The 13,768-nt window shown below is 56.7% G+C and overlaps 5 protein-coding genes across 5 annotated transcripts; 2 read left to right on the top strand and 3 right to left on the bottom strand.

Annotated features, from left to right (window-relative positions):
• Positions 1 to 77: 77 nt before the first annotated feature.
• Positions 78 to 2,019, bottom strand: L226DRAFT_561756 (uncharacterized protein; the record flags this gene model as incomplete). Its single annotated transcript, XM_067683453.1, has 11 exons — positions 78 to 561; positions 631 to 674; positions 725 to 773; positions 840 to 855; positions 919 to 1,064; positions 1,186 to 1,274; positions 1,330 to 1,448; positions 1,483 to 1,544; positions 1,722 to 1,844; positions 1,903 to 1,914; positions 1,970 to 2,019. 11 exons carry the CDS (start codon positions 2,017 to 2,019, stop codon positions 258 to 260), a joined length of 1,014 nt encoding a protein of 337 aa, XP_067533109.1. The 3' UTR covers positions 78 to 257.
• Positions 2,020 to 5,121: 3,102 nt separating this feature from the next.
• Positions 5,122 to 5,837, top strand: L226DRAFT_466774 (uncharacterized protein; the record flags this gene model as incomplete). The annotated part of the gene is made up of 3 exons (XM_067676002.1): positions 5,122 to 5,467; positions 5,550 to 5,623; positions 5,700 to 5,837. The coding sequence occupies 3 exons, from the start codon at positions 5,122 to 5,124 to the stop codon at positions 5,835 to 5,837; spliced, it is 558 nt and encodes a 185-aa protein (XP_067533110.1).
• A 766-nt stretch (positions 5,838 to 6,603) lies between these two features.
• L226DRAFT_149292 (uncharacterized protein) lies at positions 6,604 to 7,123 on the top strand. The gene has a single exon (XM_067672424.1). The coding sequence runs from the start codon at positions 6,689 to 6,691 to the stop codon at positions 6,965 to 6,967; it is 279 nt and encodes a 92-aa protein (XP_067533111.1). The 5' UTR covers positions 6,604 to 6,688; the 3' UTR covers positions 6,968 to 7,123.
• Positions 7,124 to 7,279: 156 nt separating this feature from the next.
• On the bottom strand, positions 7,280 to 9,426 carry L226DRAFT_524595 (uncharacterized protein; the record flags this gene model as incomplete). Its single annotated transcript, XM_067678901.1, has 3 exons — positions 7,280 to 7,901; positions 7,959 to 8,583; positions 8,649 to 9,426. 3 exons carry the CDS (start codon positions 9,424 to 9,426, stop codon positions 7,280 to 7,282), a joined length of 2,025 nt encoding a protein of 674 aa, XP_067533112.1.
• Positions 9,427 to 9,926: 500 nt separating this feature from the next.
• Positions 9,927 to 12,687, bottom strand: L226DRAFT_537059 (PAP2-domain-containing protein). The gene is made up of 7 exons (XM_067681240.1): positions 12,109 to 12,687; positions 11,918 to 12,042; positions 11,713 to 11,810; positions 11,240 to 11,659; positions 10,929 to 11,180; positions 10,472 to 10,864; positions 9,927 to 10,150 (listed from the first exon to the last, which is right to left on the bottom strand). The coding sequence occupies exons 1-7, from the start codon at positions 12,526 to 12,528 to the stop codon at positions 10,050 to 10,052; spliced, it is 1,809 nt and encodes a 602-aa protein (XP_067533113.1). The 5' UTR covers positions 12,529 to 12,687; the 3' UTR covers positions 9,927 to 10,049.
• Between the last annotated feature and the right edge of the window lie 1,081 nt (positions 12,688 to 13,768).

The following is a 13,768-nucleotide window of genomic DNA, read 5'->3' on the forward strand; positions in this document are numbered from 1 at the left end:
TTGGTTTTCCATACTGCTGCCCGACCTACTAAATATGCACTTACCTCATTCACCTTGGGAATATCCGCAGTACTCTGAGCCAGGAACATAAATATGCCAAGAAAATCCGTACAAGCAGACAAGACAGCAAGAAAATCATCTAGTATGAACGCTCTAGGACTTCACCGGATTCCGAGTCAACTTGCAACAACGTGAACCATACAACCATCCGATACCGAGTCCCCGACCGGAACAGAGGCAGCCCGCAGCCGGGCCCTTCACTGAAGCCGCGATACCTCTTGTATCTCTTCATCGACGACTCCGGCGCTCTCGGCGTCCACCTGTTGCAGCTCCGGGACGCCGCTGTCCTCATCTTCCTCGCCCTCGTCCACCTCTCCATCTTCCCGCGCAGCGTCCGGTACGAGGGTCTCGCTGATAGATCCCATAGCGCGTGCAAAGTTGAGGGAGCCGGATGACCTCGACTCGGAGAAGTGGAGCGGGTCGTCTGAGTCGAGCTTCACGTCGCGCTGGTTTTCCTTCTGCAGGTCCAGGAGGAAGCGTGAGACGAGGATGCTTGTGAGGCTGTGGAAGGATCAGAGAGTTCGTGAGAACCTGGACAGACTCAGAATTAGATGGATTGAGTGTGCATACGGTTCCGTCAGTGCGGTCATGAAGCTCAAGGGATTGCCCAAGGCCTGCAAAGTTGCTCAGCGTCTCCTCTCCCGTGATAGAGGGTCATACATACGGAAGTCAATGACAAAGTCATGTGAAGAATATTCAGCACGAGGAGCACGTTTGAATAACAGTTACCCCATGTTCAGTACACTGAACGCTGTATTGGCAGGCAGCGGTGTGCTTACCCAAAGTACAGCGACCCTGTACAAGACATTATTACAAGTCAGCTCAGTTGGAACCGTGGTCAACGAATACTTCACAGACCGTTCCACAACATTATGGCTGCGAGGGAGCCTCGAGATATCTTTGTAATGCTCGCGTGGACCACAGAAGTTCCGAGTGTGCGCCAGGTCGCAACGACGAGGATGAAGTCTGCTATGATCACTCCTCCACGAGAGACAATTGGAACTGTATTCACGTCTGGTCAGTGTGAATCCTAGGATTGTCGAAATTGTGACACACATCTAAATGAACATGCGTTGCATTGATCAATGATGAGAGGGTCAGCATGAAGGATACAACTTGACTAACATGATAACTTCTTGTGGTGTCGCACTGAAGGTGGACACACAACCAATGACAGGCCAGGGGGCACTGGAGATCCCTGAGACAAGTTGGGCCTGTGAGATGAACTTAGATTGCAGTCATGACTCACGACGTAGCTTCTACACGTACCACATTGACTCCTATCGGAGCAATGGACAGGGTGAAGATTACCGCTGCGATCCCGCGATTCCTCGTCAATGCGAAACCTCGCATTGCAGAGAAAGCTGAATAGTCCTGTCTGTCAGTATCTATAGACTGGCAGAATTCGCATGCAAGACTCACTAGCCCAAGGAATATATATCAGGTAACCTATAATCTGAGTAGACTTCACAATCCTGTTGCAACTGCAAGTAAGAAGAAGTCAGTTCTTCGCTGCAGGGTATCCTCTCATTGAACTGGTATACTTCTAGAGATATCAGTTGGTCGACACCTGTATAGAGTGATAGTCAGGACATACCACGGCAATCCAGACGGATGAATGCCAGCATATAAGAAGGAGCACGTGTAGTATCATCATATACCTGTTGAGGGCGAACAGTACAGATGCGCCTGTGAGCTTGTGTCTCCAAAACAGTTCGACTTCGAGGTCAAACGTCAGGAAATAGTCATAGAGCACCAGGGCTATATGTGTGTCAATGCTCATCCTAGAAAAGGACCACACAAAGACAAATACGTGTACCTATTGCTACCCAATCAACGTACCGGCCCTTTTGACTAAAGTTATAGAAGTAAGTCTCTGATGGATCCGGGCATGAATAGGGAAACGTACAAGCTGTCGTATATAGCGACGATCTGTGCGGTATCAGCAGAGGAAGACATCTTGGGGGATTGTAAGATGAAGCTCGGCGTGAACAACCTATTTATCTGGCCGGGCAGACGCTGTCGAAATTGCTAGTCAGATGCAACTGTGTGGTCTCGACATCACTGGTCCCAACACCGCAGTGTCGCTCAGCCTTGAACCTTGTGATAGGTTTTTGATAATCTGTACCGCACATGACGGAAGTTGGTGAAGATATCGGTGTTGCAGGTGCAACTCACCACCGCAGTGGCAACCGTCATCTGTGTGCGCACGGAGAAGTGTTGGGCTAGACGAGCGGCGCGGGTGTCAAGACAACCGACAGAGTTATGTCCCGACGTCCGTAGCGACCGAGGGTGTACCGACCATCTTCGGGAAATGCAGAGGTTCGACTTGCGCGCGAGGATAAAGAAGGATATCAGATGCGTTACACATGCATAGCGCTGACCAAAGGGACCATATCAAACCTTCCCGCTCGAACATGTTGAACTGAGTTGGAGGTCGAGACGGAAAGGAAGACGATGCAGCAACGGAAGTGGGTTCACCAGTGAACCCGAAGCCCGGTCCATGCGTAGTAGTAACACTGGTTATTAGCGGCCACGCCTCGTCCATGCTCCTATCACCATACGTACAATCGGATTCCTTGGATTCGACCTGATCGCAAGCGTGGACATTGAGCGAAGGTGCGTTGCCTTCACGAGCGCACTGCCCGGGCGAGCGAGACAATACGCAGGTACAACCACGCAGCATGACGACGTGTATGTTGTGCACCGGTCTCGGAGTAGACCGAGTTCGAATCGCATCGGCTGTCGAGATACGCCGCAAAACTGTGTACCGAAATTCAACTTCAATGGAGTCTCAAGTCCGTAAAAACACGCACACGTGAGCAGGCTGCAGGTAGACTCGAGCCTAGGTTGCAGGATCAACTTGCAGGTCTCTAAGGTTGGAAGTCCGCCATAGACGCACGCGTGTACGCTGGAAGACCGATATGTGTGAAGCTTGAGGCTGTCGAGACGTCGTCAAGGACAGCTTTCAAAGACAATGGTATAGTCTTCCGGCCGTCACGGCGAATGCACAGGAGGACGGAGTCCGAATCTGAAGCACTAGTTGGGCATTAAAATCAGCGTGAACCCGACAAAAAATGCAGCCTGAGATAAGTACAAACATACCCGTGATACAACAGCGGCAGCCTTTCACTGTCAATCGCACCACTCTCTACGCTCTGCTTCAGCTGTTGCGGGAGCTCAGGGCGATCATCCGCCCTTCAAGGGCATATTTGTGTCCCCCGAACCGCACCCGCCGATATGGTACCGGAGCTCATGACACCGCAAGGTTCAGCAATACTAACGGTCCGTAGACCAACGTACACGAAAGATGTTTGCGTTACTTAGTGGAGGTTAACGCGAGGGTCGAGCTCTCCGAGTCCTCCCGGATGTTTGAGCGCTAGACATGGCTATTTGGTCATGTTGTGTCTCATGAGGGCTCCAACATCCCGGCCTGGTCCCGCCACCGGGCTAACTTGTTGTTTCCGTCCTCCATGTTGCTGAGTACTTCAAAGTACTCTACGCTCAGTTTTATGTGTCTTAACGTATGCAACGCGGCCTGTATGTACCGCAACAATTACAATAGCAAAGCAATATCTGATCTAGGAAGTTATGACAGGAGGCCGGTTGACGGGACATGAGGCTGGCCTCCGCATCGCACGATTCGCTCCTCGCTCCGTTGGTGCAGCTATCGTACCCGGCACCGGTCAAGACGTATACCGTGTCGTCGACTCTGAACGCTTGGGAATCCCCAGCAGGAAGAGAATGAGCGCGAGCTTGGGACACGAGACAGCGGTAGAAGATCGAGGTGGACACAGCAAACAAAATTGAGACCCGTCCTTGTGACACACCGTGAGCCTTTTCCTTCGTACCGCGCCTGTTGATATTGATTGCGCAGTGATATGCATTCGCAGTCCTTGGATATGACTCTAAGTCTCTCCGTCAGTAACTATGTAATCGAGTTGAGACTCATCCTCATCCGACTCGGTTGCTTCCTGCTCGGCCGGCAAAAATACAGCACACTAGCAATGCCTGAAGCACGATGTTCAGATTATAATCGATCGTTGCGTTGGTGATCAAGCAAGGCTCTTCCCTGAGCTGTGGGGCCCCATCTAACCGCCCTATTGACTACCCAAAAGACGCCTGAGCCGATGTTGTTCCCGTTCGGTGAGTCGGCTTGTCTTATGTCTTGCGATGACGCGCGTCACCTCCACCCACAGGCTGTGTTCCGAGCGACTACACGGATGCGCGAGGCTCGATCAACGACTGTCTTGCGTTCTTGCAGGTTCAACCAGTCATCATTCCCAATATTACGAGGGCGGTGTAGCACCCGCGGCGAGTTCAGGTTCGTTTTACATTCCTTTGCTATCATGCGGGGCTGTACCCTATATCTTGTGCACCGGCAGGTATGCTCGAATGAACGAGCAACGCAGCCTATCCTCGTGGCAGGGGCCGCGTGTGCGGATCGACTCCACCAAGTATCCCGGCACAATTGCACTGGACTTGAGACGCTGCAATGCTCCGCACTCGCTGCCTCACCCTCACCGCTCGCCTTCATGATTCAGACAGAGCTGCGGAACTCATAGCGCTCGCCCTCGTCATGCCACAATCCACGCTTCTCGAGCGTCTTCATGCGTATACTGCGCAGCGGTCGTGCCGAGGCGTACTTGTGTATGACTGTCCTCGGTGTCGACGGCACTCCATGCGACTTCTCGCGCGTCCCAAGTTGCATGCTCTCGAGCAGTATATAGCACCGAGCCAAGACAAAGACATACGAGCCCAGACAACACACAAGCGCACACCAACCACCTCCTTCCCCACTCGAGACCGAGAAGCACTATGATCGACGTCGAGAAGAACCCCGCCGACTTCAAGGACATCAACGACGTCCGCCAGGGGCCACAGGCCGGACCCAGCTACTCCGAGCCCCCGCCCCCATCCTACCCGGGGCCCTCCAACAGCTCCCTGCGGCTCGACTTCCAAAAGCTGCCCCCGCCGCCGATGACGCACATGCCCTCCTTCGCGCCCTCGCCCGACGGCACGCCCGGGCCCGAGCTCCCCGGGGACAACCCCAAAGGCTTCATGGGCCACGTGAAGAACTTCGCCCCGGGCAAGAACCCAAAGACGCTGCTGAACCCGCCCCCGCCGTCGTTCGGGCGCGCGCCCGCGCCGGGGGCGCCGTACAGCATGTTCCCGGCGATGATCCTCATAGGCAAGGGGAGCACGCTCGACCGCGGGTTCCCGTACATCTCGCCCGACAGCCCGCTCGTCCCGCACCCGTTCGTGACGCACGATGTGAACGAGCAGGACTGGAGGCGCTTCTTGCATGATGTGCGTGTCGCGGGCTCGCTGTCGCCCATGAATCGTGTCGTTGCGGGGCTGGCGCCGTTGGCGCTGGGGATTGGGATTATCTTTGGTGCGTATTGTCGTGTGTCGCGGGTTGTGGGCGTGTGGGTGCTGAGGATGGCGGTTGACACACTCTGGTTTGATGTCTGCAGGGTTCTTCATAGTGAAAGGTGTGGACAGCCTCATGAAGCGCACGAAGAAGGGACCAGTGTCGCAGCTCATCGACGCATGGAATCACGTATGTCTTCAGTCAACACATACTACAATGCTGCGCTCGTCAAGATACTAATCCTGTACACCTCTCACTCGCACAGTTCTTCTTCCACCCGCGGTGCATACACATAGGCCTTACGCAAGGCCCTCCGAAGGACGCGCGAGGGAAGCGCGACAAGTCGCAAGGCAAGGACAGCAACTGGAGACTGATTGTCTCATACCGCCCGTACACCCCATGATCATATAACAGAGGACGTTCGAGTTTACGGACTTTTATCCACGTCGTGTAGATATCTTGCCGTCCATTTATGCCTCTCTTTTCTCTTTCTGTCAGTCTCATACTTACACCCCACTATCCTTCCCGTTCTGCATCACGCGCTCTTCGATTTTTTCCAAGGCTGTAATTGCAATCTTCAGTACTTGTATCATACCCAGGATCCGGAAGGCTCGCACAGGACGGGACTACTTTGTACTCCTCACTTTCCCTTATCCGACTACGTTATTACCAGAGCACTGTATGCGTGTCAATAGGACTACTGCTGGCACTCCTAGAGTGACCGGGCCTGCGTGCCAGCTGAAGACGGGTCTTATAAGGAACTTCACCTTGGACGACACGATTGGTCTGATGCGTCCATCCGCCTCTGTACTCAATCAAGTAGTACATACGCCCACCAGTGAGCCTCGCCTCATACCGCAGAGAGGACCGCCAAGTCCTGGGACTTCCAGACCCACTCAACCCACGGACTCGCACACGCAACGCGGCACGGCAACCGGGGCACACAACCAACACACGCAACCAACACACACACACACGCGCACCCTCACCCTCGAACTTGCTATCAAAACAATATCTATGATTCAAAGAGCAGCTACTCATACACTTTGGACGACCGACCGACCGACCGACCGGCCACTAGCTAACTAACTAACTATTCGACAATTCCGATAGACCAGGACCGAGAGCGAAGAGCGAGGCCAGCGAAGAATATGATCATGTACAAGGTATGAACCGCGCGGCCGAAGCTGGCGCCGTGCACGGGTGGTGAGCGTAGTAGACCGTAGACAAGGCCAAGGGCCGACGCATGTGCACATGCGCATTGCGCGCGCGACGACGACGGCGCTAGGGGCGGGCTACGGACTAGCGGAGGCGATACTGGTCAACGGAGGAAGGGGAACGGAGGGGATAGGCAGACGGGGGACCGGGAGACCGGAATCGGAGAAGGGAGGAGCGGGGGTTGGTGTTTACGGTGAGACGACGGAGGGGAAACGAAGAGGTCCGGAGTGGATTCGGGAGTTCGTGCGGGGTTCGAGGAGGTTTGGCCACGAGAGACGGAGAGAGAGTACTACTAGGCGGCATACGGGCGATTAAACGGAACCACGAATATATATATGGCTGAGCAGGAGAGGAGAGTGAAAAGGGAGGAACGGACTATGCACAATAAAGAAGGTGGGTCCGCTCAGCACGACGCGAGCTGGATGGTTGAGAACAAAGAGGGAGGAAATACGTAAACGCTACTTCGTCTTCGGTTGTTTGGGCTTTCCGACCTAGAATGACACCTTCGGGACTCGACTTCTCACGTTCGTGCGCCGGCCGGCGCGATGCTCCTTCGCGCGGGCCCCGAGGGGTTGTACCGCTGCGGCCACCAGAAGATGACGCTGAAGAGACATCCGCGAACGACGTCTACTTCCTGCCGAGACTGAGACTGGCCATACTCTCCGTGAGGAGGTCGGTGACGGCCGCCTTGCAGCGTGTGCACTCGTCCTGCTTCTGCGCGGCCAGCGTCGGGGAAGTGCGCACAGCGGGTTGCGGCTGGGGCTCGACGTCGACGACACGGACGACGGCCGTGCCCTCCATGACGCGGCGGACCTTGTCCGCGTCCCACTCGTGCTTGACGTGGCCGTTGGGGCCAAGGTTGCCAGATGGACGTGCGAACGCATCCCAGAAGGCACCTCCGAGCTTGCTGAACAGCGTCTGTGATGCCATTGAGGCGAGCATGGCCTGCTGCGCAGTCGGAGCGTCGGCCTTGTCCTTGTGCGTGTTGGCAGAGGCCGACGAGCCGAGAGGAGGCGAGCTCGGGGGAGTCGGGTAGGGGTTGAGCAGCCGGGAAGAAGCGCTGGAGGCGGACGACGACAACGACTTGCCCGATAGAAGGGCCGAGAGCGTGGGGCTCTTGTTGAAGAAGTGGGGACGGAGGTTGCTCGCGAGACCGCTGGGCGTGGCACCGGGCTGCTGGCCCTGGCTCTGGCTCTGGCGCTGAGAGGCCTGCTGCTCCGCCATCCTGCCCCAGAGCTGCATGCGGTAGCTAGAATGACAAAGGTAAGTGTCTTTCTAGCGATACTTGAGTCACGCAAACACATACGCATCCAGCGACTTGAGGGTGAAGGGGTTCGTGTCGGTGAACATATCGAAACCGCCCATGGGCATGGTGAGCGAATGCTCCTTCTGCTTCTCCTCGGTGCGACCGCTGAGGAGAGACTGGAGCGCCGAGGCTGAACCGTGGACACTTGGGTTGAGGCTCGGATTGATGTTCTCCTGCAACGCCGGGCTCTTCCGTCCCTGTGCAGCCTTACCACTGAGGATGCTGCCCCACTCGGGAACGAGAGTAGTGTGGACGGGCGTGATGCTGCCGAAGCTGCCCATACCAGCGGCACCGCCCCAGAATGCATTGCGTGCATTGAGGCGTGGCGACGTGGGAAGGTCCTTCTGGGTGTTGGGCGTGAGAAGCGGGCTACGGGGCGGAGCGGGAGCAGGGGACGGAGACGACGCAGAGGCACGGACGGCGGCGGAAACAGGAGGGAGAGGGCCAGGAGGAGGAAGCACAGGGGTGTCCGAACGGCCGCGACCGTCGAGAAGCGCCCTCTTGAGCGCGTCGATCTCCTGGCGCAAGGCCACGTTCTCGCTCTTCATGCTGCCCAATTCAGTGCGGATCGCATCGATGAGCCTGTCACGGTCTGCGATATCGCCCTCGAGCGTGGTGATGTACTCTGAACACGCGGTCAGTCCGAAAAATTTCGCGAAGGCAGGACAAAGGAAGAGAGAGGAAACACACCCTTTCGTCGGACGCGGAAGTTGCGCGCACTGATCTTGTTGCGGAGCTGGCGTTTCTCCTTGGAGGACATCTTCTTGTACTCCTCAGGCGTCGGCCGCCAGTCGTCGGGGTCGCTGGATGTCGTGGAGAGCATAGCCGGCTGCTTGTTCTCCTTCTTCTCGACGCTGGGCGCGCGCTTCATGATGCCGCCGTCGCGGACGGTGCCCTTGCGGTTGGCCTTGCCCTTGCCACCTACTTTCATCTGCGGGAGAACATGATCCTCCGGGATGCTCTGCAGGTCGTCGTTATCAATGGCAAGATCGTCATCGTCGCCTTCCTCCTCCTCGTCAAACTCGCTTGCGGGCTTCTCGCCGGCAGGGGTGTGCATGAGTTGTGGATCTATGCTCACGGGGGAGTCGCCCGACGATGAGAACGTGCCCGAACCTGATGACTCAGGGCTGCTCATCTGTGCCAGCTGCGAATACGAGGCGAGGAAGTCGTACCCGGCCGTGGTGGCGGCGGGCGGGACAAAGGAGTTGAGCTTGGACATATCATCATCCTGAGCGATAGAGAAGAACGGGCTGGGGGAGAGAGAGATGTCGTTGATGGAGAAGGGCTCCGGGGGTGTAGGAGGGAGACCGGTGAAGGAGTTGGACGGGGACGAGCGGGGGGATGAGCCACTCGAGCCTGCGGTGGGGTTAGATGAGCCGCCAAAGAGTTCCAGGTTGAGGAACTCGTCGAGCGAGGAGGAGTTGTATGAGGCCGAGAAGTTGTGCTGGATGGGATTGTCGACGAGCATGGCGAGGAGGAGGTCGTGGTCGCTGCGGTACAAGTTGGAGTTTTCTAACAAGCTTCAATCCACCGCACACCCTCCCTGCGCGCTACGCTGACGTAATACTTGCCTGTCGCAGAACTATCCAGAAACTCAAAAAGTCTCACCATTTTTCATCTGGCTGAGTTTCATGTTATAAGCACTGGCCAACTAACATCGGTTTACCTTGAACCTCCGATGGAAACTCAGCCTTTCTGAGGCGGAACTCTAATCTAGACTAATGCTTTTAAAACATCAACCTAACCCCAGATATACGGCACCGGTATACGCTCGAGTCAACCGTTGCGTACGCGTCGCTCGGCAGACATGCCCGCTCCGTCTCCCTCGGCCGCTCGGGCGCAATCGACGTCGGCGATGATGCTGCGCCCCCAGCCACACAACGCCCATATCCGCAGGCTGAAGACGTGGCCCTCGAGCCCAATACAGGGTATATTGACTACTACGTGTGCTATACAGTATCCGGGAAGTCCACCTGCCACAATGCATACGCTGGATCTGTGGAACACGAGTCGCGACTTCCACACCACATCCGAGTCTAGGCATCGTTACACGCGACAGAGATCGCGAGTATCCAAGAGTCGTCTACGAGATCAGCTCGTCTTGACACCCCAGCCCAGGACCTCGAACATCACCGGGATCACGCCAGCGGCCATGATCCCAATCCCACAGTAGACGAACACCTTTGTCAGAACTGCGGGCGCATCATTCTAATCAGCTTCTTGCACGATAAACAAGGCGGTTGCAGACAAGGGCTGCGCGGCGACCAGAGCGCGGAACAAGACGTCGTGTAACGGCTTACGAGACTCAAGGTGCAAGCGACGAGAATCGACAAGACGGCTTCCCATCCTTGCCAACTTCCGTCGACCACAGCCATGAGCATCCGCAAGCGACGCCGCACACCAACCCTCGACGTCGGGGAGATACACACGTGCAGGACGTGCGCACAGACCAACGTAGCTCGAGCTCGCGTCCTCCCCGCGTCCCAGACACCGAGAAAGAGACAGACACTCACCATCAGCATCATAATGCTTCACATTCTTCCTCGACCCGCCCCACGCAGCCGGCGGGACCTCGTCCCTGCCTCCACTCCCCTTCTCCGACACCTCCTGACGCGCAGCCCGCCCCGTCCCGCGCTGCTTGATCGCACCATACGTCCCGTTGCGCCGCGCAGAGCTCGCAACGCCCACACCGTCAATCTCGAGCTCGACCATCCGCGGGAGGTCGATCACGGACGGGATCGGGCGCAGTCCCTTCTCGGGCGGCACCGACGTGTAGTCCGTCGCAGGCGTGTAGAACCGGCGGTGCGGGAGCGTGAACAGGTGCGAGAGGAACCGGAACGTCGGCGGCAGGATGAAGTGGCAGAACGACTTCGCGACAATGCGCCATACGAAGATCGTCAGCACGCCTGGGGATATGTTGCATGAATTAGCCACACAACAATGCGCGAAAAGAGGAGAGGAGGGACGCACCGATGACCGTCTTGATCGCGGCCGTCGAACACCAGGTGCCGACATCGGACCACGTCGCCCACGAGCCCCCGGGCATCGGGCGCGTGAAAAAGTCCTCGCCGTACCCGTGCTGCTCCAAGTACCACCGCCCGACGAACTCGCCCATCACGACCGACACGAACGCGATCGCATCCTCGAAGCACGGGCAGTCGTCGACCGGCTGCGGGTGTCGATGCACGAGGTACAGACAGAGGGGCACGATGACAGCCGGTACTAGAAGAGGACGGGCAGGTTAGAGCGCCTACGCGATGCCGAGGGCACTCGTCACTCACCAATGAAGCCGTTGTTGCGCACCCAGGCGTCCACGTGCGCCCCGCACAGGGCGTGCAGGCCCCAGATGCCTGCGCCGAGAGCTGCGCCGACCGCGCAATCGGTGAACGAGTGCATGCCGGTATACAGCCGGCCGTATACGATCGAGAAGACATAGAACAGAAGGATGCCGACTCCGAGCATGTACGCGGTCTGTGAAATCAGGGCTTCCGTTGTTGCTGCTTCGGCGACAGCTTCCATGGCGGGGAGGAGGCCGGAGGTCGCGTTCCACTCGGCCCACGAAGGGTTGATAGCAGGCTCGACGACTGACGCCGCTGGGTAGTAGGCCCGCTGCAAGAGGTCGTAGAAGAAGAGCGCGATAGAGACGCTGTTCGTGGAGTGTGTGGACGGGAACCCATACTCCAGATGGTGGCTGCCGATCGCTGCGACATAATCTATCAGCGAGCGGTCGCGTCTTGGGTAGGTGTGCACTTACTGAGTCGGGTAACCGGGGGTGCAAATGGACGCGGGGAGCAACAAAAGTCCTTGAACACGGAAGACACGTAAACGCCAATGGCAAGCATCAACAGCAACCTGTGGACGACACAGTCAGTCTGTGACATCATGTCCGGATACGATGAACCGTAAGGAGAGAAATTGGAAGAGCGGCGAGTACAGCCAGAAGACAGCCAAAAACGTACCCTCTTCCAAATTCCGGCGCACCGAAGAAGTAGAAAATGGGGAGCATAATCATGAAGAACGTGTGCGTGCCCAGTGAAGAGGTGTACACAAAGTACGCATCCAGGAAGGGATGGCGGACTAGAGTCTATCATGCAAAGCCGTCAGCTCACTCGTTCGCATTCGGAGCAAGCTCCGAGAAAACCGCACGCACCTGCATCTTCGCCAGCACCTTCGACTCCCACTCGACGTTGCGGAGGATGGCACGCCGGATCGCCGCCCTCCACCGGCTCATCGTGCGAGTATACACCTCCTCCGGCTGTCGCCCCGCCGCCCCGACGAGCAAGAGCGTGTCTTCACCAATGCCGAGAGCAGCGTGGGCCGCCGCAGAGTTCTCTGGCTTTTCGTTCCATGCGCTGTCGACGTCGGCCCTTCTGAAGTTGACCTCGAGAGGGGCAGCAGAGTCCGGGGTAGAGGCGCGCGAGTCGGGATAGGACTCGGAGAACGTCACACGCGAGTCGTGCGACGTTTCTGACGACTCTTCCGCGTGGCCAAAACCGTTGTTGAACTTTGAGAGGAGGGGAACCTGGGGCCTCGGGGCGGTCGGGGTGGGGCTGGCGGGGTCGTTGGGCATTATGGGCGTCAGTTGATGAGGTCGTGCTTGAGCTTGCTCTCGTCGTCTACGCAGCGAAAGTATGCATGAACAAGAGAGAAAACCAGAGCGAACGTCGACGGTGGGAGTGAGGAAGGAGCGATGATGGAGGAGGAGGAGGAGGCGGAGGCGGGAGGACGTGATACATCTTCCTGCAACCGGGCGTCTACGTACTTCTCAGCCTTGGCGCTTCAACATCATCCCCCTTCATCCTCCTCCTCCCGCGCAGACAGCCTTCGCTCCCGCCCTCGAGCTCTGGAGCTAGGCATAAAATATTCACCAATAATTTAAAATGGTTCTTGGGCTGACGTCGATCTCTGATATGTTATTCTCGTTGACTCGCGGCTTGTATGATTCATGTACTTGAGCACAGATTGTACAGTACTTGGCAAAACATCTGCAGACCTTCAGCAATCGTCTCAGGTTCGAACCGTATGCTCGATTTCTCGACATCTTGACCGCGTCCTAATACTCACAATCTACGTCAGAACTAGTACCCCCCCCCCCGGTTGCCGAAGATCATCATCACTCCTCGAGCTGCAGGAGGCCAACCGGCGCAACATGACCTGAGCTCGAGTCCGACGATCCGCTGAACTTCTCCGTGTCGCCCGGGTCGCTGGTCTTCGCGCGTTGAGCCGCGTCCGCTGATGTGGCGTTGGAGAGTGAAGACCTCAGTCCAGTTGCCCCGAGAATTGGACATGAACTTCCGATGCGAGGGTTTAGGTATGGATAGAAGAGGTACGGCCGCTGTAACTCATGCGGTATGTCCCCTCATCTAAAGTATCATCGCAGTTCACGCTGACACAAGGCCGTGATGTTTATAGCTAGGACTCCGCACCTTTCGTATCCGTTAGGACGGACACCTATGTATATCCGCCGTTCGGATAGCTATACCATCGCTTTTACGCCACACAACAGTTGAAGCTGTCCGCAAAGACGATCCGACAGCCAAATGGACGCTATTCGATCTATGGGCGTGCACACACAGGGCGAATGGCCCGTTTCGTCGGCCCGCAAGCTGAACCTGCATACCAGCTCACATGTAAGTGCATTGACAGGTTGCCAAAGTTACCAACGCTGACTTCTAGTATGCTACCTCGTGGTGGCCCTATCTTCAACAGCCGATGGGAATCATGAATCGAGCGAACTTGTCGACAACCGCAACTGAGCGTGCGAAGCACGCCCGACATGTTGTGTCATATATGTGGGTTCTCTCATGGTG

The sequence above is a fragment of the Lentinus tigrinus genome, assembly GCF_003813185.1.
Source record: "Lentinus tigrinus ALCF2SS1-7 unplaced genomic scaffold L226scaffold_22, whole genome shotgun sequence".
Classification (NCBI taxonomy): Eukaryota; Fungi; Basidiomycota; class Agaricomycetes; order Polyporales; family Polyporaceae; genus Lentinus; species Lentinus tigrinus.